The sequence below is a fragment of the Mastomys coucha genome, unplaced genomic scaffold, assembly GCF_008632895.1.
Source record: "Mastomys coucha isolate ucsf_1 unplaced genomic scaffold, UCSF_Mcou_1 pScaffold23, whole genome shotgun sequence".
NCBI classification, from domain to species: Eukaryota; Metazoa; Chordata; class Mammalia; order Rodentia; family Muridae; genus Mastomys; species Mastomys coucha.
Window position 1 is genome coordinate 74,975,141 of NW_022196906.1, and position 23,269 is coordinate 74,998,409.

A 23,269-nucleotide genomic window follows, 5' to 3' on the forward strand; every position below is an offset into this window, starting at 1 on the left:
ACATGCATAAAATAAAGAAACCTAAAAAAGCTTTCAGTTTTAAAAAAGCATAGGGGATTTGTGTCTTCATGAAGGTTACAGGTTCTTGGTGGGCCAATTCTCTCCTTTTCAAGTCTTTTTCTGGTCTCAAGTGAGTTCATATTCTTCAGATCTTAAAGTGGTGTTTCCCCTGCCTCTCCTAGCCTCTGAGTATCTATCACCACCCAGGCCTTCAATGGTCTGCCACTATATCCCGTCACCTACCTCCAGGACACCTTCATTGCTTATTTGGTAGGTTGAGCATTTACTATCTCTCTCCTCCAAGCATTTATAACACCAGCACCTTGCACAGTCGTCATGGCACTGACACACTGAGTAGAGAGCAAAGATTCTCTTTTTTGGCCAGACCCAATGGAGGACGTCGTTTTAGCTGGGATAAAGTCAGCCTTTACTTATATCCCATCATGCTCTTCTTTGGGGAAATGGACAAAACTCGGACCTTTGAAATTCACACAAAATACATTATATAAGCAAGTCCAGAAAACTGATACAGAAAATATGTTTGCATCAGAGGAGAGGGATTTTGACTGGGGAAGGAAGGAAGAGGAGAAAATTACACTAAAGATGTCCTACATCACACAGCACACATCTGAAAACCTCCTCCCTAAGCTTTCATAACACTGGAAGGTTCTGTGTAAGCTCCCATGGAGAAAAGCAATCAATAGTTCTACCTGAACCACAACAACCGCCATGACAGGACACCCATAAGGGTGTAAAAGTGGCATAAATATCTTGGCAGTAGCCAACAGCTCTCTAAGTGGACTTAAAGGCTGCTTACAGGGAGAAACTGTGCCTTCTTGTACTAGAAACCTAACCAACTGCACATGGCTAGTGAGGCCATAGAGAAGATCCTACCACCACGACTAAACCAGTATAATTCCTGAGTGCATTCAAAATATCTATCTTATATATGCAGAGAAGTATATAAAGATACACCTATTTTAGCTCTCACCCCTCATTAAAGAAAATCTCCTCAGACAGACGGAGACCATTGCAGAAATCCACAACTGATCAAAGTTCAATGAAGTAGTGATTATAGGGAGCCTAGCCCTTAACGGGTACATCTACAGCACCCTTCCTGCACCCAAGGTCCAGCAAACATCTTAGAAGGGAGGGTGGTAAGATTGTAAGAGCCAGAGACCAGGAAATCTGCTTTGAGGCTGTCTCCTAGAAATGACAGGGTAGCTGTCCCCATGATACTTCAACAATATGGCTCTTAAACAAGACCTGACAAGGACAGCACCAGTAGACATGCTAATGTAGAAGGAGGAGGTCTCATGGGGGTTCCAACCTTAGAAAGAAAACACGAGCAACTAAGGAATTCGGAGAGTGCAGGAAAAAGTCTTTCTTAAGGATGAACTCCTAATGGGTCTTCCAGGACTCAATGGTCAGACCTGAAATCATATACATACAAATTATACTAAACAAACAGAACAGACTGTATTTATATATTTAGGCGGGCACACACAAGTACACTAATAACAAAGAAAACGAGGAAACAAGTGGGCAAATGGAAGGAGTTGGAAAGATGCAGGGAAGAGAGGAAATGATGTAATTATATTTTAATTTAAAAAATTAAAAACAGCAGCAGCAGCAGCAGCAACAACAACCACAACTATAAAGGAAAAAAAAATTAGGTTTCACCTGGGGTTGGTTGTTCAGGGCCACTTTTTTGTTTTTCCTTCAAAGATGTGAAATACAGTGCTCACTAGATGGCGCTCAATAGCAAAAGAAGTAGAGAAGTAGCGCTAGAAAAACTGAAGCTGCCAAACTGATTTTTTGTATCTTGACAACCAGCCAGGCGCAGTGGGGAGCGGTGGCGGGATGCAGGGTCTCCAGGAGCACTGTGCTGGTGTACAGGCTCCCGGGATGCTGATGGAGCTGTCGCTGCTTCGGGATTTCAGCGGAGACCGGAGACCGGGCTCGGGAATGCGCACACACCCTGGGCCATCTTTTCCTTTTCAGGTCCGCTGCAGGTGCGGTCTACCCATCACCGCAGCTCTCGGTACTTTGGGGACCCACGAAGATAATTGTCTTTAAATTCAGAATACTTAAATTAGTAGACCCAGGCCAGATGATATTATGTTCCAGATTCATACGTTTTTACAAGTAATTCTAATAGTCTTTATTAATTAGTGTTAATAATCATGAAGCCCAAAGGATCCTGAGTCCAGGAAGTCCTAATGATTCCTGGTACTCTGTCCCCTTGTCGAAGGTCAGCTGTTAGTAATGTGGATAAGTCTCTCAAGGATAAACTGAGATGTACAGCAGTGTTCCCACCTCCTCACACAGGCCTCTTGGGGCCACCGTGAGGCAGTCTGTGTCTGCAAAGAGCGTGGGCCCGTGCAGCCTTACTCGATTGCACTGGGAGACCCTGGAAGCAGGAGAGGCTGGGAGAACCTACGACGCAGGGGAGGCAGGGAGCCCGTTTTCAGGGCTGACCTACCTTCTAGGACTTTCTTGCCTCAGGGGATGGAGCAAGGAATGTCTTTAGGGAGCATGGTGAGTTGATTGGTGTGTGGAACGGAAGGCACAGTGAAACTGTGGTGGGCTGACATAAGTCTGGCAGCTCAGACAGTGTTGGAGGTCCAACAGGAAAGAGTTAAGTGGAAAATTATCTCAGGAGGCAAGGAGCCCATGATATGACCCTATGAGACAGGGTCAAGGGAACAGGAGGCAAGTCCCCTCATAGTAGGGCATATTAAGTGACATTGGGAAGTTTGGGAATTTGGTTCCTGAGAATAAACAATTTTTCCCCCACTATGGCACAATACTATAGGAAATTTCATTTGGAGAAATGTAGACTTTAGTAGAATTCACTTAGGATGTAGTCTGATCAGTAGAAGACCTTACAAGGGTCCATTCCATAGAGCAGGGTATGGTTAAAGGGATGCACACAGACCTGAATCCCACCTACTCCAGGAATTGGTCATTTTGTGGCAGGTTCTTATTATTTTTCCTCCACAAATTTTCTCCAAAAATATAAAGGTTATGAGATTTTGCCTACTTTGTATATTTATTAAGATGAAAAAAATAGTGTCCATTAGTACTTGTGATTATTACTGGTTTTATTGTCTGTATTGTGATGAGTGACATCTGCCTCCTTCTCAGTGGTAACTACTAAACAGGAATCTGGCAATTACTGCATTTTACTGTGAGAGTGAGTTTGTTCATCCACGTTTTAGCTGAAAGCCTCTTGGGTGGCAGCCTGTAATTAATTCCGACATTTGCCATTTGCCAGCCTCGGGGTTTGCCTGTGTATGGAGGAGGTTTCTTAGGATTCAAGGGGAGAAGTTATATGTGGTTTTGCATTCTTGAGATCCTCAACTGGCACAGCCAACTTGTGTAAAAGCCCTACATGCTTCTGAGGAATTTTCATAGCCTATGAAATGAAAGACGACTCTTGTTGTTGGAGATGTTGGCAGAATGCGGAACAAACTGTGATTTATTCTGTTTTTCAGTTTATAAATCACAGACACTTCTAACATTGGTTTGTGCTTTTATATCACAGATCCATTTGTTCAGGGAGCTCTTAGAAGGGAAACAGCAAGCCAAACATTGCCAGAATAGTGTTAGCTGTGGACTTGGTTCTAACGGAGTCCTTCTCTTTCAGAGGGCACGGGAGGTCAGAAGCCGATTTGAATATGGAGTAATATGCCCTTGGGAAGCATGTAAGGATCTTTAGGTTGTTGTCTCTCTTAACTTAGGCTGGTCTCAAGCTCACTGTGGGAAGATGCGCTGGCAGCTTCAGAGGGAACGAGAAGAATAGCATGGATGGAGGATGTTGATTTTCCCATTTTCCTCTCACCTCACTGAAATCTGGCCTTTGCCCCTGCTAAACCATTAGTCTGTCTTTGGCAAGTGTTACCTATTCCCTCACATGACCTCAGTTGCTCCCATCAACAGCATCCCCTGCCATCATCTTCCTATCTCCCTCTCCCCTAAGTGCTGCATTTGAACCAGGGGCTGTGCCTCCTGCTCTTGCTGGCAATCTCATGGCTCCATTAGGGTTTCTCAGAACTCTGTTTCTGAATTTCTCTTCCTCTCACGGTACTCATTGCCCTGGTTCCCCTTAAACTGCTTCCGGGTTCTGCTTCCCACATATTGACTGCCAGGCCGGACGTCCTTCCTGACCTCTATTCTATCTAGACTACAGCCTCACAGGGAGTGGTCAGTTCACCTAATTGCCATTTCATTAGCACTGAAACAAACAAACAAAACTCTTTCCTTCCTTAATCTCTGGGCTCTTATTAAATTTGTCCATTTTATATTTAAATTAAAAAATCATGTATAGTGCCATTCTTTGTCGCTATATATTTTTATCAAATACTTTACTAAAAAAAAAAGGCAACATTTTGTGAACGAGAAACTGCCTTGAGCACATTCAAAGGACTGTCTAGTATCAAGTCTACAGACATTTTGAGTGTTCCAAAACCTGTTCAAGTTTAAATGACTTTATGTACTGGGGGGAGTATGGGCAAAAAAAGAGTAGGATATTAACACATACTCCAGTAGGTCTGACAGGGCTGTGAGGTGACCCGGTTTCTTTCGCTTTCTGTTCCCTCTAGCCAGAGTCCCCCTTTCTCCTCGCTCTGTACCACAGCTGCCCACTACACTGGAAGAGTCGCGGGACCAGACATGGCTGAGGTTTCCTCCCTCCGTCCTCTGAATGTCTTGGCCACATAGCAGGACCCAGCCCCTTTTCACTCTGTCTCTGTCTCTCTTGGTCTCAGTGTTTCTCAGTCACTCTCTGTGTCAGTGTCTGTCTTTCTGTCCGTCTGCCCTCTTCCCCCTTTATATTCCCACCATTAATATTCCACATTATGCTTCCTAACAGGCTCTAGTACAACTTTTTGTATTTGTTTCTGTTTCCCTTGCTAGGTACCTAGCTTTTTTTTTTAATTTTTAAGTTTTTTTTAAAGATTTATTTATTTATTTATTTATTTATGTGTATGAGTACACTGTAGCTGTATAGATGGTCATGAGCCATCATGTGGATGTTGGGAATTGAACTCAGGATGGCCCCGCTTGCTTGGGCGTAAGACACTGTAGCTGTCTTCAGACACACCAGAATAGGGCGTCAGATCTCATTATAAGTGGTGGTGAGCCACCATGTGGTTGCTGGGATCTGAACTCAAGACCTTTGGAAGAGCAGTCAGTGCTCTTACCCGCTGAGCCATCTCGCCATCCTGGGACCTAGCTTTTTGAGGGAAGGGTTGGCGTTAATTCCTCTTTGTGTCCTGGTCTCCATAAGAGTGTCTGGCTCCTGACAGACTATCCACAGTTGTTTCTGAACATGTGGACAGTCAGAAACCCGTGTCATGGTTACATTATCATTTACTTACTTTTCTATAATAGGAAAGAAAAGGGCCAGAGGGAGCGAAGGGTTACATAACTGCTGATAGTTTTAGAAAAATCACCCAGTATTTGGGAATAGAGACAGAAACTGACAGTGTGACCTTCAGTACTGTCACAACAGTGGCAGAGGCTACCACTGCCCACCCCGCTAGCTGCCTGCCCGTGAACAACTTGCAAGCCAGAAATGCTTATGTCTTTAAACCTTTTTAAATGGTTAGATTCTAGATAGTTATGTAAGTACTTACATAATATTTTCAGTTTTTACTTTTGGCTTGCAAAGCTTGGAATGTTTACTATCTGGCTCCTGTACCTTTGCTGATGCGTGGAAGCCAGTCAGTTCTTTGACTCACTATCGACTACGTGATTCTGGCCTAGGCATTTTACAACTCTGTAAAGTTCGAAGTTAAACAGACAGAAAACCATAAAGCTCCAGCTTTTGCGCTTTCTGGTTTAGAGTCTCAGTCTTGCTTTCATGTTGGCTTTTGTCCCTGTTTCTGTATCTTTTTTTTCCACAGGCGGTGCGGCCTAATGATTTGCTTAGAGGTCAAATGAAACCTTTAAAGCACATGCCCCCTACCTGTTCATATGGCAATTATGGATCTTATGTTTCGAGGAAGAGACTCTCAGGGCAGGTGGGAGAGGCAGTGGGCGTAGGTCAGATGGTTTCAGACGGGGGGGACTCAGCCGTGTGTGTGAGGGGTGAAGCCTGGCTGTGTATAGTGCTGGCTTATATGGCTTATAGATGACTTTCCCCAACAAGATGGTGAGGGAAGGGAAAGGGTAGAAACCCAGAAGCTCACTGTTGCTACAGAGTGTATCGCTGCCCTGCTGGGAACAGGTTAGACTCACGGGATGCCTTTTGTACTTTCCAAAGATAAGCTGTCGATAGACTTTCCCATAGATAAAGCTAAGTATCTGTTTTTAATATACAATGCTTCCAGTGGCTTCCCTTCTCTCTCTCCCTCTCCCTCGCTCTCTCTCTCTCTCCCCTCTCTCTCTCCCCCCTCTCTCTCTTCCCCCCTCTCTGAATTCCCCCCTTAATTCTCTTTAAGAGTCTTTCCTCAGACAGAGTGCACCAGTCTCGCTGATTCCCACCGAATGCTCAAACAATCAAGACCAGAAGCAGAGGAGTTTCCTTTATTTGTCGAAAATGACCTGGAATTTTAAGGGCCTTTGCTCATCAGCACCCACAGGCCTCTCTCACTTCTCTTTCTCTTGCTTTCACATACTTGGACTGATACTCTTGTATGTCAGCCCTAACTTTGTATACCTGAACAGACCACACCAGCCACTCAGCCATATGAATGGGAATTTAAATCCCATTTACAGTTGTCTTCATTCAGGGTCCAGGGACCCGAGAAGCAGCACCATCTGCTAGGTAGCAGCAGTTGGGTGTAAGAGGAGGACATCGTAATTGGCTTGCCCATCAGTCACCAGAAGAGCTTCTATTCAAATACATCATGGTAAGGAAAAACGTGGCCTAGTCAGTCATTCTGTAAAACTAGGGACAAAAGAACTGTCACATGGCTAGATCAAAAGGAAAATGGTGGAAGAACCCCATGTATACTTTCTTTACTGTTTCAACATGGAGACCTTTATTTCTTTCTTAATCAAAAAGAGAGGGGTTGTGGATGTAGCATGGCCTAGCATATATGAGGCTTCTATTTCCAGCACTACATATAATAATAAAAATGTTTTTTATTTCCCCAAACAGGAGTTTTGATGATATGAAACTTCACTATAACATGGCAAGACATTTTTAAAGAAGAACAATGTTTTAGATTTTATGTGTTCAACATATTTTATAAGACATAGCAATTCGTAGAACTAAAAAATGAATGCTTTTTCCCCCCAAGCAACAGTGTTGAGCTTTGAGGTTTGTGGAGATCCATCTCTTTGTTCTGTATTGACACATTGACACGAGGCTTCAAACAGGGCGGCAGGGGAGGGTCACCTGTGAATGAGGATGCTGTCTATGTGTCTGTCAGTGTTTGTACCTGATTGCTACTTGTTCTTTCCCAATAGCCATCACTTCTGGTGACAGTCTGTACTCTGCTGTGTCATCTGGAGTGTGAGCCTCCACAGCCCTGGGTCTTTGCAGCTACGGTTTTGGCCGTCAGCCTACTCATTGGCCAGTTCATCAATGAAGAGGGGTCAGAGGCCTTGGAGTATGTCTAGTTCTACACTTCCTTCTACGCAGGTGGCCAGGTCTCAATAAGCTGGAATTTAAAGGGAATCATAGTTCTCTTCCTCTGGCACCAATCCCAGCTCACAGGAACTTTCTTGAAGTTTGCTACATAAGAAAATGACCATTAAAAGGTATGTTTGAACTAAAAAGACATATTTTTGATGCCAGCATAGTTTAAAAGATGCCCTTTCTGTACAGTTCCTTTGGCCAGGGACTGTCACACATCGACAGGCCATGGTGGGGTGTAGGGATGCTTATGAGATCAGAGATGATGTTCAAGGTCTGATGAGCCACTCTGAGGCACGCTTGCTGGTTCCCTGCATGCATCTGCCCTTTGTCTGAGGTGAGACTGCCCAGGATCCACAGCTGTGAGCAAGGAAGCTCACTGGCTCAGACCTGGTCCCACCCACGGCTCCTCCTGTCTTCTCCCATCTACATTATTGTTGATGAGAAGGAAAACTTTTAAGTGTAGTTCAGAGCCATGGCTTCTCCCTGTGCACAACACAAAGTAATTGGAATCTCTCGTAGGTGAGTAGTGTGCATGCACATTTTGACTTACCTAGAAGAAGCCATACTCATTTTAAAAACATTTACAAAGCCATCTTTATGCTTTTAATCTTCCTGTTTTCAGAGCTTTTGTCTGGAGCACTGCTAATGTCCTAGCAGGCTCATCATAGTCCTTTCCTAGCAGACTTTTAATATTAATTATATTTTTTGTCCTTCAGTTATTCTCTTATTAATTTTCTATGTATTAGAAATAGGTTTTCTGGGCTGTCAAGATGGCTCAGCGGGTAAGAACACTGACTGCTCTTCCGAAGGTCCCGAGTTTAGATCCCAGCAACCACATGGTGGCTCATAACCACCCGTAATGAGATCCGACGCCCTCTTCTGGTGCGGAGCGAGCGGGGCCAGCAGAAGTCCTGAGTTCAACAGCAGCCACACACGTGATGGCTCACAGCCATCTGTACAGCTACAGTGTACTCATACACATAAAATAAATAAAATAAATCTTTTTTAAAAAAAAGAAATAGGTTTTCTATCTCCAGACAGCTAGTAAAGAATAGAGTATGGAGAATTATTTCACCCCAAAGCTCAGTGGAACACTGTAGTAACTTCTGCAAAACATCTCCCCATGAATATTTCTGAGTGGTCATTCATTCATTCATTCCAACAGTTTTCATCCATGTTTACTGATGGACCCAATTAGTATGTCTAATTTTCTGAGGATTTCTGAGTTGTTCCTCCTTAGGGCTGGAGAAAGCAGACAGATCACTTCTAGATCTTTCTCTCTGTCTTTCCCCTATCTGTTCCATCTCTCAAGTTGGGTATGTACCCCACAGCATCCTGGGAAGCCTGGAGGCATGTTTCTCTTAGGTAGCTCAGCATACATTTGGGTCTAGCGGGAACTGCAGCTGATGTTAGGGCCATCATCCCCCTACCCCCAGCTGCCTAGAGGATAGGCCACACAGCACGCTTGCTTACAGGCTACTACTGAAGGTAACCTCAGCTCCAATTACCTCACAAATACCATGCCGTGCTGATTTTTATCACTCTTTGTGGTACCTTGTGGAGGTCCTAAATTAATAGTTAAGTTCATGATGACAATGTTGTAACCCTGACATCTGGGCCTGTCGGCTGTTGATGGTCCCTCACAGAAGGAAGGATGGGAAGGGTCATGCGAGGACTCTCACGTCAGTGTGTAGCCATTCTTACCAACCAGTTGCATGAAGTGCTTCTCTACTTGCATGTGACCTCAGGTAAGGCTTAGAGTAGATAAGTTGAGACTTGAGAGAGGACTTCATCTACCTGGCCACAGGGGAGTCATCATGCATACTGGGCACAGACCTTGCAGTGTGGCTGCTTTCACGACACTCATGTCCCCATCTATACCCTTCACCCATGGCTCTGTAAGTAAGCCTAACAAACTCAATGGTTCTCCAGAGTGAATGCTGGTGGCTGTGTCCCTCAGTTTGGTTTCGGGACCTTAGGAGGTTTCCCCCTGGGGAAGGGAGTTTTAGCAACATTTCACAATGGAAATTGAGCACATCGGATGCACATTCAGGATTGGATTGTCCAGGCCATGGCTAGGTTGTACTTCTTTCAAGCATCAGTCGAGGCCCTGGCACAGTCATGGCCTGGCGCTTTTCTAAGGCACTTGTCGAGTGGTTCCTAATGCTGAAACTCCTGTCCTCAGAGACATACACCCTGGCTCTCCCCGGCCTGCACATTCCATGGACAGTTTGTATATTAAGTGGGCTCCTAAGGACTGCTGGCTGACTGAGGGATGGAGGAAGGCAGGGGTCTGGGCTCCCACCTTTCCCGTGCTCTCGAGTTCGTTCTCCTGTATCTACCCTGTTAGCTTTACCATCTGACTGGCAAGGTCAGCCTCTGCCCTGCATCCCTTCTGTGGATGGAGGCGGTCAGTCTTTCCCTGCTGTTTAGGTGGTCTTGGCTTGCTCGGGGAGGGGGTGTCTAGAAGTCTTCTGGTCGTGTTTGGAGGTAACTAATTCCCAGCTCAGGCCCAAGGCTGTGCTCTCCTTTTTAATGCTGCTGTTTACCGAGGTACTGAGCAATTTTTGTAGGATTGCTCCAAAGCTTGCTCTGTCAAAGAGAAATGTTTCCTACTGAGCATTTTTTTTTTTTTTTTGGCTTGTATTTTTGCCCAAGGCCTTTTCCCTCTGTCTTGGTAGTTAGTCCACAGAGAGCCAGGGAGAGCTTTAAAAGATCTACTTCACTAATTCATAGCCAATTAGGAAACTGTTTTGAATCTGACTGGAAGGCTGCTCTGGTAGTGGGGCGGAGCCCTCCTGTCCTGCACACCCGGAGGGGGGATTAAAAACCTTCCTGCAGTTAGTTAGAGAACAATTTTGTAGAGCTCGGTAGAAACAGTCCCCAGTTCAGCCTTGGCCCACGACAGGGGCACACTGCTTTGTTGCTGGAGCAAGTGTTTGCTTTCTGTTTAGAGTTTCTGGTTATCTCTTAGTTTTATACACATGGATGCTATGCTAGCACTAGTGTGCAACTGAGAATCAACATTTTCTTCCTTGGTGATTTCTCCATGTTTGAATTTTGATTTTTTTCTTTTCTCTCTCTCTCTCTCTCTCTCTCTTTCTCTCTCTCTCTCTCTCTCTCTCTCTTCCTTCCTTCCTTCCTTTCTTTTTTTCTTTTGCCTTCTCGGGGTTCGGCCTCAGTGTCATCCTGAATTTTGCTAAGAAAAGACTATCCTGATAGTTTCCTGCAACCATAGACTTCTGGAAGAGGAATATTTCTTCCAGATTGCTGCAGCTTCTCTTAGAAAGTGCCTTTGAGTTTTAGCAGAATAGAAACTAGCTTGGTTTGGGGCTATATTTCAAACAATTTCAGCACAGCAAAAGTTTAGTCCCGAGAAAACAGAGGCTCTCCAACTGTGCCGTCAGAGACGCCCTTACTGTTTGCTTTTCAATGTAGGAAGACTTGAGCCTACAGGTCAAAGACCCTCCTTCCTTAATCAGGAGGTTCATAGCTTCTAAAAGGTTGCTTTGTTAAGTCCAATTTAAATTGCATTGTTGCATTGTTTCATTGTTGCACTTTGACAGTTGAACAGCATGCTTGAAAGCAGAACAGAAGGAACCAAAAGTTCCCGGACTTTCTTTGTTGGCTTCACCTACCTGGTTCAATGTTGAGGGAATAGCTTTCGATTTCCAGATTGAGCTCTTGAGCTACAGTGGACCGAAGATCCTCCAGGACCCCGCGCACCGCCTGGGTGAGGTTGTAGGGTACCGCCTTTGCAAACCTCACTTTGCTGTTTACGATCACACTTCCGTTTCTGAAGCTGAGTATTTCCAGTTGCTTAAACCCCGTAAGATTCGATCGAAGATAGGGAACCAGCTGTGAAAGAATAAGACGGTTTACTCCTTAGCTCGGCCACTGCTAGACCTCTTTATGCTCCCTTTTCATGAAGTGGCCCTACATTTCACTTCTTCATTGTTGTTTTTGTTGTATGTGAGACCAGCACACCACAACCTAATGATCTACTTATAGTAATTATGTTCATATTTCTACCTTTCTGCCTGCATTGAGATAGATGGGTAGGGATTTTCTTCACGCCTCCTTGTAAGAACAGATGCTTAAAACAAACCAAAAGAAACAAAAATAAACAAGCCAACATTATCAGCCAAACAGTGCCAGGTTACTAATTCTTTTTAAGTGACTATTCCAAATTGAGCCCAGGAGCCAACCAACCTATGTCTCGGTAAATGGAAGCAGTCAATTTGAAATGACCCATTGAGATAAAAAACCAAGAGAACCCACTTTTTGTCTTTCTGTCAGTGCAGAAAATCTTCATAGCATGCAGGAGGGAAGAGAAAAATCAGGATCGGGGGTTGCCAAAGCTGGTCCCAACTAGCTGGATGGCCTTCATTGAGCAATACAGTAGCTGTGTGGGACCACATGCTTATCTGAACTGGGTGACAGAGAGCACAGGTAGCTTCCTGGGGATTCCTTTTCAAACATAATTTAATAATCTCAAAAGCGTTCTCAGGGTTTCCCGTGTGTACACACATGTCTTTTGTGAACCATCGCCATCTTTAAGGTTATTTTCCAGAACTCTTTGAACCTCATTTCCTGACTCTAGAAGTGTTCCTGAATGACAGACAGCTGTTTAAGTACAACTGGCATGAAGGCTCAAGCAGCAAGCTTCCAGACCTGCCCCAGTGCCACACATTCTTCCTCTCTCTGCCCCACCAGAATTTTGATTCTGGTCTTGCTTCATGAGGTATGCTGGTTAGTCCCATGAATTGGGTAAAAACTAGAATTTCCTAGAATAAGGAAACCTCGATTAAGGAATTACCCCCCCCCCCCCATCAGGTGGGTCCATGGGCCTGTCTGTGTTGCTTGTTTTAACTAATGATTGATGTGGCAGGGCCTAGCCCACTGTGGGTTTTGCCACCTCTGGCCTGGTGGTCCTGGGTTATACAAGAAAGCAGGCTGAGTAAGTCATGAAGAATGATCCTGTAAGCAACATTCCCCCAGGGGCTTCTGCATTAAGCTCCTGTCTTAAGTTCATGCCTTGGAGTCCCTCAATGAGAGACTAGAACCTGAAAGGTTAACCAGTTCCTTTCCAAGTTGACTTTGGTAACTGTATATGACAACAGAGAAGCAAAGTAGGACAGCATTATCTTGAAAACCAAATGAAACTTTATACCAGGGTTGGGAATTTGCTCCTTGTGCTTGTTCTGTATTTGCTCTACTGTTCTGCTGACCTCATTCTTGAGTTAGCCCTGCTTTGGCCTTGGGGAGGAGATTTCAGTTTTCACCCTGTGTACCAACCATTAGCCGTCATGTCTCCCAGATTAATCCCCAGGAATTCAATGGATTCATTAGTGATGATATTTTTCCAGTCTCCACACAGCCAAGCCTGGTCATGTGACCAGCTCCATCACTACAGAGTGTGCAGGGGACGTGTTGACAGTCTGCTCTCCCCGGCTCTTTCTCTTCTCTCATCTCACAAGTGAAAACATTTGGCCTTTGCTTTGCAAAGGAGGAAACCTTTCTAGGGTGACAGAGCCACTGGTGTAATAAATGTGGGTCTCCTGTCTTCAGACGCACCAGAAGAGGGCATCCTATCTCATTAAGGGTGGTTATGAGCCACCATGTGGTTGCTGGGATTTGAACTCAGGACCTTTGGAAGAGCAGTCAGTGCGCTTACCCACTAAGCCATCTCATCAGCCCCAATGTCACTGTTCTTAAGGTCTTTGTTATGGCAGCATATGACAAACCCTAATGAAGCCACCGGGGTGAGGCTCATTGTGACACTGTTCCCTAAGATGGTCTCAATCCTCACCCCATGGAGTGTGTGTGTGTGTGTGTGTGTGTGTGTGTGTATGTACAGAGCATAGAGTCTTGAAAAATGTTCAAACCTTATGATAATTCAACTTATACGAAGCATATATATTTTCTGATATTGTCAGAAATCATGTTGGGATAGGCATTGTGCATTTTATTTAATCAGACACAACTGTTAAGGCCATCATCGGGTTAAACCTTTAATGCCACACATGTATTTCTTACTATACATGTAGGAACAAAATTAAGATATGAGTTTGGGGATGCCTGTTATCAGAATGCATCCATGTCGAAAATCTTCTCACTTTATATGCCAAGGATCAGAGATGACATGCTATACAGCTATTTACAGCAACCTAAGAGAGGTTTTATACCTGAACTCTCCTCCTCTTCCATGCTGGGTAGCATGGCTCTGTGCGCTCTCTTATACTACTGTTAAATTCCAAGCTCAGTGTTTCTGACTTGGACTATACTGTTTCTGTATCAAATTTGGGAAAAAAAAATACTTAGGGAGAACCGACTCTAACGGGGAGAATTTAAGGATAAATTTGTCACTGCAGGACTAGGCACACCCCTTCCCTCTGCGGAAGAGGATCCACAGGCAGGCAACAGAATTGGGACGATACCCTATTTCGGGGGAGGGGATGCGCATGCGCCAGGGTGGGCTGCTAGGGAGGGGCTCTCCCTTCACAGAGGAGACGTGAAGGGGGAGAGAGGAAAGGCTGTGAAAGGAGAACTGGAAGGTGAGGACTGTAAAGTGAATAAATACATACATAAATAAATGAAAAAAAAAAAGAGGACAAACTTGTTCCTCTAGACTGTCCACCATAGAATTCGTTTCCTTGGTTGAAATCAGATCGCCTCAGAACTCTATATGAATGCCTTCTGCAACAGCATGGCAGCTTCAAATGCTCATCTCCTCCTACCCTGTGTTGCTCAGGATGAACAATGATCCTACTGTAACCCTAAAGTGACAGCAAATGAACAAGGAGGCACAGCAAGTGGCAAAAGCCAAGCCATGCCCACTCACCAGGTCTGTGAATCGTTGTTCCAGGGCTTGATACTCCAGAGAACTCTTGTTGAACAGGTCATAGGAGAACGGCATGTTAGCAACGCGCAGGCTGAAGAATACCACGAGCTCGTGGCCCTGGGTGGCAATGGTCTCAGAGCTGGTGGTGATGTACTGTAATGTTGGGATGGGCGTGGTCATCTCCAAAAACTGACCCGAGGCAGAATCATATCCACTCAGTTCTGATATTTCTGACAAGGCAGTTGTGTCAGACACATCCATTTCATCTAGGTCTCGGATTGTGTCGTGGCTGCTTGTGATCAACTCTCTGTCACTGGAAGACGCAGGCCAATGTGACATTTCCAGAGGCAATTGGCGGATGGGAGAAACAGTGGGGAGAGTGAGCTTGGAGATGAGTGTGGTTGGGCCAGTGGTCATCAAGGGAGAGGGGCTTTGATCATCCAGAGAGAAGATGCTAGGTGTAAAGGAAGGTAGATTTTCTGATTGGGAAGTCGATGCTGATACAGGTGGAGACCAAGCATTGTCTTTGGAGGGCACGCCTGATGCCGTTTTATGTCCAATTATTTCCACCCCAAAAGAAAATGAAAAAAGAGAGAAAGTTAATCAACCTTAAGGAAAGATACCAGGTTTACACTGAAAATTTCAATTATTTTTTTTTTTTAAAAAGGAGATTGGTACAGAAAGGGCATGCGATGCTGTATCCAAACTTAGGGAGACGAAGCACAGGTCTCTGGACTCTCTTTATCCAGACCCCAAATTCTACACATATGAGATGAGAAGAATATCAGTTAATTCGACTTCCTAGAATTACTGTCCAGGTAGACTTAGCACACCTGCAGATCAGATGAAAGAGTTCCTAAGCACTAGAGGAGAGTGACTAAAACCACAGCAGCCACTGGCACAGATTTAAAGCCACCCCCTCACCTGGAACTTCCAGACAACTTTCTGCAGTTTTGGTTCAGAGATTTTTTTTTTTTAATTATTATTATTTACTTCTAATATTGCAAACCTGGATTTTGCACACTTAACTTTTTGTGGATTCGATGATCACATTTTGGTAGCCTTATGACCTAAAATTCACTATATATTTTTTTCACAACTGGATATTCAGATTGAATAAGTTGACTGTTTGCAGACTGGCTGAGGATGTAAAGGTGTGGGTGACGTATATTTGGACTTTATATTGAACGTGCGGCTTGATAAGTGTTTGATAATATTTCAAGCCTTTTCATTGCTTTCACATAGGACTGCTGAAGCCCCTTCCATTTTCGGTACAAAATTAAAAACAGTAAGTATTTATGAACCAAGAAAGTAGTTATATGAACCTTTCAGATAGAGAGATTGATGGATTATTAAGGTAGTCCAAGAAACCTAAATCCAGAGCCACTGATTGCACTTAAGGGACTCGGTGAACAAAGCAGGCAATTTTCTATGATTACTTCCAGTGGCATTTTGGCAAATCTATGGGAAAGTTCTGCTGAAACCTGCATGCTAAGTATGATGAATGGTCTGTCTGAGCGCGGATAGAATCTTCAGACTTGCACTCAAATAATTTACCACAGTGCAATCACCAAAACTGAAACTCCAAGTTCTAAGCGGCTCCGAGAGGCAGAGTCATATCAGCCTCATTACTTTCTTAAAAGAAAACCTTACTGTTGCTTGAGTTATGCTTCCATTTCCGAGGAGGACACTCCTTTCTCGTTGTCCCCAGCACAAAGTTCCTAGATGTGTCTAACCATATAATTCAGTTAACTGCCAGAAATGATATTTGCTGATTTTCCATGATCTCTGTGAATATAAACTGAGATTTTTATTTAAATCTTCATTTCCTGTGAGCCGAATGCTTGTATACCTCTCAAATTCATGTGGAGAACTCTTATCCCACAATATAATAACACTCAGAGATGAGGACATAGGGAGAGAGGGAGGTTGTGAGAGAGGAAGCTTTGTTGGATCATATTGGTACCCTCATCTGAACAGTTATGAGAGACGATAGAAGGCATCTATGACATCCATAAACAACCCAGGAGAAGTACCGTCCCCAGGGATCCAGTCTGTCAGCAGTAGCTTGATTTTGGAATGCTTTTGTTTTAGCTTTTAAAAGTTATTCTTCTTTCATACATTACAATCTGACCACAGTTTTGCCTCCCCCTCTCTTTCCAGACCCTTCCTGAAACCCTATCCTCTCCTCCTCCTCTGTTTCTTTTCAAAAAAGGGCAAGCCTCTCATGGACATCAACCAAACATGGTATAGCAAGATGCTGTAAGACTAGGCACTTCCTCTTGTATTAAGGCTGGACAGGACAACCCAGTATGAGGAAAACGGACCCAAAAGCAGGCAAGGGAGTCAAAGACAGCCCCTGATTACACAGTTAATACGAGTCCTGTAAGAAGATCAAGCTACACAACTGTAACATATGTGTAGAGGGCCTAGATCACAGCCATTCAGGCTCCCTGATGGTCAGTTCGGTCTCTGTGAGTCCCTATAGACCCAGGGACTCTTAAAACACTTGTATGCTAAAAAATTACTCTTGTGTTAGTTGATTCTGTGAGTTTTCCTGTGGTGTCCTCCACCCCGCTGGCTCCTACAATCCTCCCCACCCCACCTCTTCCTTGGGATTCCCTGAGCTCTGCCCAGTGTTTGATTGTAGGTCTCTGCATCTGTTTCCATCAGTTGCTGGGTGAAGCCTCTCTGATGCTGATTAGGCTAGGTACCAATCTAGATTTTGGACTTCTTTAACAGTAGAATGTAGAAGTACACTTCTGTTGCTTAATTCACTCAGCATACAATATTTTATCGTAGCTTGTGCTAAGCTATCTGTGCAAGGCATGCGAACGAGTAAATTCAAAGTGTCTCTTTCCCTAGGTCTTGTAACTCAGCAAGACTTGTGAATGGGAATAATAGTACCCAATCACATTCTGCTTTAAAAGGTAAATACAGATGAGATAAAAAGAAAAAAAAAGGAAGAAAGAAATCGTCTCAGTGCTAGCTGTGATTTGACCTGACTTCTTTGTGTCACGCATTTGAATCTGTGCTTCTGGGATGTGCACTCTGTGCTCCTACAGATGACACATGATAGAGGCTGGGAAATGAGAGGCATGGAGGCCCATGATGGGTGTCTTGAGTGTGCTCTGGGGCCAGGGTCTCACCACTTGCTCTTTTCCCACTCTACCGACTTTAACCAGCTTAAGATAGGCTGGGCTTCGTGTCATCAGTTAGGGGCTTTGTACATTTCTCCCTCTGTGGCACTTTAAGACTAACTCTTCACATCCACAGTGAACCTACCTGAGCCATCTCAGTGACATACAAATGGGTTTTAAAATGTAGGGCTGCTTAATTAAAATATAAAGCACCAATTGAAACACTTGTATGCTAAAAAATTACTCTTGTGTTTATGGAAAATTCAAACTTGTCTACAATCTTTTATTTTTCTTTGCCAAATCTAGGAACCCTATTTAAATGTGCTTTGCAGTTTCTCTTAATCTCAAAAGTAAAAGAAAAAAATTAAAAATTCTTCTATTCTTTTTTTTTTTTTAATAGCTCAAGACTGAATCTACTGAGGCAATAGTCAGCACCTCTGAGGGAAAAAAAATATTCAAACCTTGCCATGACTTCTGATGTAAATAATTATGCCTTTACCCTATTCTTATGTAAATATGAGACATGGCAATGACACAGGCTATTCTATTATTAAGTTTGAAATGCTGCGATAGGAAGTCAAGAGCTACAGACAAGGCCACTTATTTCACCACAGAATATGAAAAATAAAAAACTCAGAATAACTACGTTAGAGAGAGAGTGTACATGCGTCCTACAAAGGGGTGAAGTGTTTGTGCATGATGGGGCTCTGGCATAAAGCCCAGCTACAGGCAGAGAGGAGATGGTTATTTCCATTCCTTTCTAGGGAGGGGGTGAGGGGTGGAGGGAGGGGGGCGTCTGTTCAAAGTCAAGGCCACATTTTAAAATGGGCCAACTCAAAGTAGATGAACACGTGGCAGCTGACACCCAAAGGAAGAGACGGCAACGGCTGACTGTGAGATTACGGGAGGGTGGGTGGGGAGGGTATGGAGTGGGGAGGTGAGGAAAAGCAAGCAGGCAGAAGGAGAGATGCAAACAAAAGACTGGATCACATCCACCCTGTCAGGCACACGCCTCAAGCATTTGCCCGTTTCATGTTGAAATAGTCTAAGAAGATATTCTCTGATATTCTTTAGATCTTCAGCTGGCACAGCCAGCACATTCTTAGTTTTATATGAAACACTACCTTTTAAATTACAACTCCCTTCATGTTATAGAATGAGGAAATGTGTCTTTTATTAATTCATTTTAATGACTGAATAGGTATCGAGAGCTTCCCATTTGCTGGTCCTGGTGCTCAGGCACATCACTGAACAAAACAGCTGTCAGTCTCCTAAGTGGAGGGAGCCAGAAAAGTAATCCTTCAAGTAACACATCAGAAGATTCAGAATGGCAGGTATGGGGAGGTGATCTGGAAATAAACCCAGAAAATGCAAAGGAGAAGGGTGTAGGAAGGAGAGCATCATGTTCAGGCGACCCCTGGTTTAGGGGCAGTGAGACCCCATTGAATGGTGCAGTATCTGCCAATGGTCATGGTGGCTGAAGACAGAATTCTCCTAGACATCCATTTCTGAGTTGGAGACCAGCCTGGTCTACAGAGTTCCAGGACAGCCAGGGCTACACAGAGAAACCCTGTCTCGAAAACTAGGAGAGAGAGAGAGAGAGAGAGAGAGAGAGAGAGAGAGAGAGAGAGAGAGAGAGAGAGAGAGAGAGAGAGAGAGAGAAGAGAGAGAGTAATCAAAGAAAGTAGAAGAAATGGTTAATAAAAACAAAACAAATAAACGAACAAAACCTTCAGGGACAGCTTCTGGAAAATGGAGACCGCACGTCTAAGTAGAGAGAGAGACTCAAGACTGAATGTGGGCAGTGGCTCGCAGATCTTCACTGCTAAGCCTGCCTGCTTTTCTGAATTCTAACGGAAAAAAGGGTGATTTTTCTCCTTTTCTCCCTTTCTGTCTGTTCTTTAGAAACAGGCTAAAATTCCAAGCATGCACACTCTGACACTCTAAAAATTATTTCTCTGAAGAATACTCCTTCAGCTGCCTGTTTACCCCATGGTTTCTCTTCCAATCGCCAATAAAATGGTCCTCAAGCTTAAAAACAAACAAACAAACAAACAAACAAGGATTATCTTTGTCTAATGCTACAGGAAACACAGATGTCCTTAAGCCTTATGAAAGTGTGAAGATTTTTACAAAATAATTTTACATCTTCATTTGTAGATAACTGGCAAGTGAAAAACAATTGTCTGCCTTTGCCGTTTATTTATAATGGCAAAAATTGCTGGAGAATGTATTCCAGAACACAAGAGGAAACCTGGGACACAGGGATCAGAGAATTCACTGGGGGAAAGACAAGGCCAAGGGGGAATTCTAAAGAAGTCCCTGTGAAGAAGTCAAGGCTGAGAGAGTAGTCCTCCCTCAGAAGGGAACGTGTCTCTGAAACTTGAAACTGAGGAGCCACAGCACCGGGTGTCTATAGCTGCTACACTGGACATTGTAGTGGGATGCTCAGGGGAGCTAGCGATATATACAAAGAAGGCTAACCTGAGGAAAACAAAGTTCAAATTCATGGAAATCAGGAAGTAAAGAGCAAACAGTACACCTACGGATATAAGCTGAATGTTAACTATTGATTTAATGATAGTTGTATTATTTACCGAAGGGTTGGTAGGGAAGGCTGAAGGAAATCACACTGAAAGGAACTGAAACCATCATCTCCACTAACAGAAAGTCAACAAATGATAAATGATTTCTTTTTAAAAATGCGAGGAAGAGTGAGGGCCAGGAAGACAGTTGCGTTCAAAGGCAACATTTTAAAGTAAGGGGCCTCACAGAAAGCAGGCATGAGACGCCACACTTAGCGACATCTTCACTTAAGAGGTCGCTCTTTAGGTGTGGAGACGGTTGGAGATTCAAATGCGGTTCTACAAAGGAACAGAGGAGTGGCATCAACGAGAGCCACAAAGCAAGAACCCCTATCAGTCTGCTCTTTCAGGACAGTGACACGGGACTGGTGGGTTGTCAGAACGGATTTTTCTCGAAACGCTGGAAAGTTGAAAGTTGACTCGTAATGCTTAGCAACCACCGGGCTGCTTAATTTACGAAAACCTGGCCGGATCTCAGCGCTCACGGTGAACTGCGTGGCATTTTTTACTTTTCCTGTTTCCCTCTGCTCTAAGGCTCGGCGGTAGCCTGGGAAACAGCAGCCTCCATCCTCAGCACCAGGACTTCGTGAGCAGAATGGGCCTACTGAAGAAAGAAGAGTAATTATTTGTTTTGACCGGTCTTTTGACTCCCTGGAAGCCAGACTCAAAAGGCCTGCCTCTCTCCCTGCTAAGCAGGGCTCTCCTGAGGCTGAAGTGGCTGCCCTGCGGGGTGCCTGTTGAAACTACAAGGCACGCGCACTAATTGCCCCTGTGCAAAGCTGTGGCAGACGCGGGCACAACAGTCCCTAGCCTGAAAACTCTGGGAGGAAAAGGCTGAGGAAGAGATGCTTTGAGGAATAGCTCTGTCCCTTGGAGAAGAAGTTGGCTTCACAGGTTTAGCGAGTCTACTCTGAGAGGACATAAATTCCCACGAGCCTTAAGCCTGAGATTCTTGAACGGAGAAACTCCAGCAACTATTTTTTCCCCCATGTATGCATTTTTTTTTTCATTTAAACAATTTACATAAATGGTATAATTCAGTGTGGTAATAACATTTTTCTGAAAAGTATCTTTTGACCCCAAAGGATGAGTACTCTTGCCAGACCTTACAGCCAAGCTAACAATGTGCTCGAGGTTTCTTCAGGCTACTTAACCCACAGTCCTGTGGGCTTAGCTTGTAGAAATTTAACGTGCCTTTAAGAGAACAATGTAAGTAACTTTACTATGTCTTGGATTTTCCATGCAATCAGAGTTTACAACTTCAACTAAGTGCATCATTTTGATCTTACATTATGTGTCTTTTCATATTCTCCCTCCCCCTACAGAACAGTGTTTGTATGTGTTGTGGTCGAAAGTAATGTGTTGTGGTTGGAAACAACATGGATATACGCTTACGATGTGTGTGTGTGTGTGTGTGTGTGTGTGTGTGTGTGTGTGCAGTTTTGAGTTCTATTCTAGGTTCAGTAAAGTAACTCTTTCCTTTGAAAAGTCCCGTTAAAGATCTCTAAAAGTGATCTTCATACTTTTTCCACACCACACTTTCTGTGCTGCTCAAAGAACACAGAACAAAGCCCGTTGTTACAGATGGGCACAGCCACAGCCCACCACACAGGCAGCAAGGACATCAGACATAGACGACGGACGGACTACAGACAATCCAGTAACCACAGACAGCAGTTAGATAGAAGACACAGAGCGAGGTGGAGAATTCAACTTTGAGCTTGCTCTTCGCCAAACTAATGCGACAGGTACTTTCTGTCTTCATTCCTGAACAGAGCATAGCCACACTTTGCTGCCCCCTCTGAGGTTTCTTGAATGCTTCAATTAGCTCAGTTTTCAGTATATGAAATGTTGGAGTTGGGTTTTCTGACTCACCATAACCTTCAGGAGAGTCATCTCACTTGCTATCACTAATTTGTTCCTTCATACATGGTTTGGGCAAACCGTGAATGGCTTAAGCATGTATCCACTGAAGGAGTTGTGGCCTTTGATGTGAAGGCAATCCTTCTATCTCAGCCTCCCAAATGCTGGGATTACAGATGCGCACCACACTCCCAACTTGCCTCAGTTTAAATGTTCAATGTCCTATCTGTGTAGGTTGGGCGATGTGTGGAATGACACCTATCATTGAAGATTTCGGAGTAGGAACATTCTACTTCATTTCTGAATTCCTCCGTTATTTAGCATTCCAAATCAGTTCTGCGTACCACAACTTGTTTTGAACATAGTTGGGGTAACTACTTTAAGAAGTTTTTAGTTATGCAACCTGTGAAGATTTTCATATGCATATACATACATATGAGATCTTTGTTAGGGTCACCACCTCCATGTTTACTGAAGTCAACCTATGGAAGAAGGCTATCAAAAGTCACACTGATAAATAAAGTGTGATATATGCACACTTAAAAAAGTTCTGTTTTAAACTTCAAGACAAAATTTGCCCACTGTGATTACAAATATGAACCCAAGGACAGCATGTTCCATGAAATAAGCCAGGAACACAAACATACCTCACAATCTTATTTATATGTAGAATCTTAATGAAGTCAAACCTATGCAAGGACAGAGCGGGAAGGTTGTTATATAGGTCTTGGGAATTGTGACATGACAGTCATTTGTCAAAGGACACAGAGTCTCAGTTACGTAAGAGGGAAGTTTAGATCCAACCATGGTGACCGTAGTTAAAATTACATTTTCATATTTACCGAAAGAGTTCATTTTCAGAGTTTCAATGACCAAATGGTAATGCATACATTATCTCAGCCGAACTGTTCATATGTGTGTGTATGAATATACTTAAAGGTCACATTATACATGATAGATATACGCAGTCCTCTTTGGCAATAAAACTTCTGTGTTGAGCACTTCTGTGTTCTCCACAGAATGGAAGTATCCTAAAATCAACTTAATAAGCTCAGGCTTTTATTTCTAATTCTGGGCACCTCATCCATACTTTTTACCATGTTAGCCCCATGTCTGCAGCTAAAGGATTGGGCAGAGAGTGCTGTGGGAGGACTGGGCAGAGGGTGCCATGGGAGGACTGGGTGGAGGGTGCCGTGGGAGGACTGGGTGGAGGGTGCCGTGGGAGGACTGGGCGGAGGGTGCC

The 23,269-nt window shown here is 43.9% G+C and overlaps 1 protein-coding gene across 1 annotated transcript in view; it reads right to left on the reverse strand.

The window, feature by feature from the left end:
- Impg1 (interphotoreceptor matrix proteoglycan 1) overlaps positions 1-23,269 on the reverse strand; it is a 123,549-nt gene that overhangs the window by 12,343 nt on the left and 87,937 nt on the right. The window contains exons 13-14 of the mRNA XM_031344992.1: positions 14,439-14,977; positions 11,233-11,452 (exon numbers count right to left, since the gene is read on the reverse strand). Of these exons, the coding sequence (XP_031200852.1) occupies positions 11,233-11,452; positions 14,439-14,977 (759 nt within the window). The remainder of the gene's footprint in view (positions 1-11,232; positions 11,453-14,438; positions 14,978-23,269) is intronic.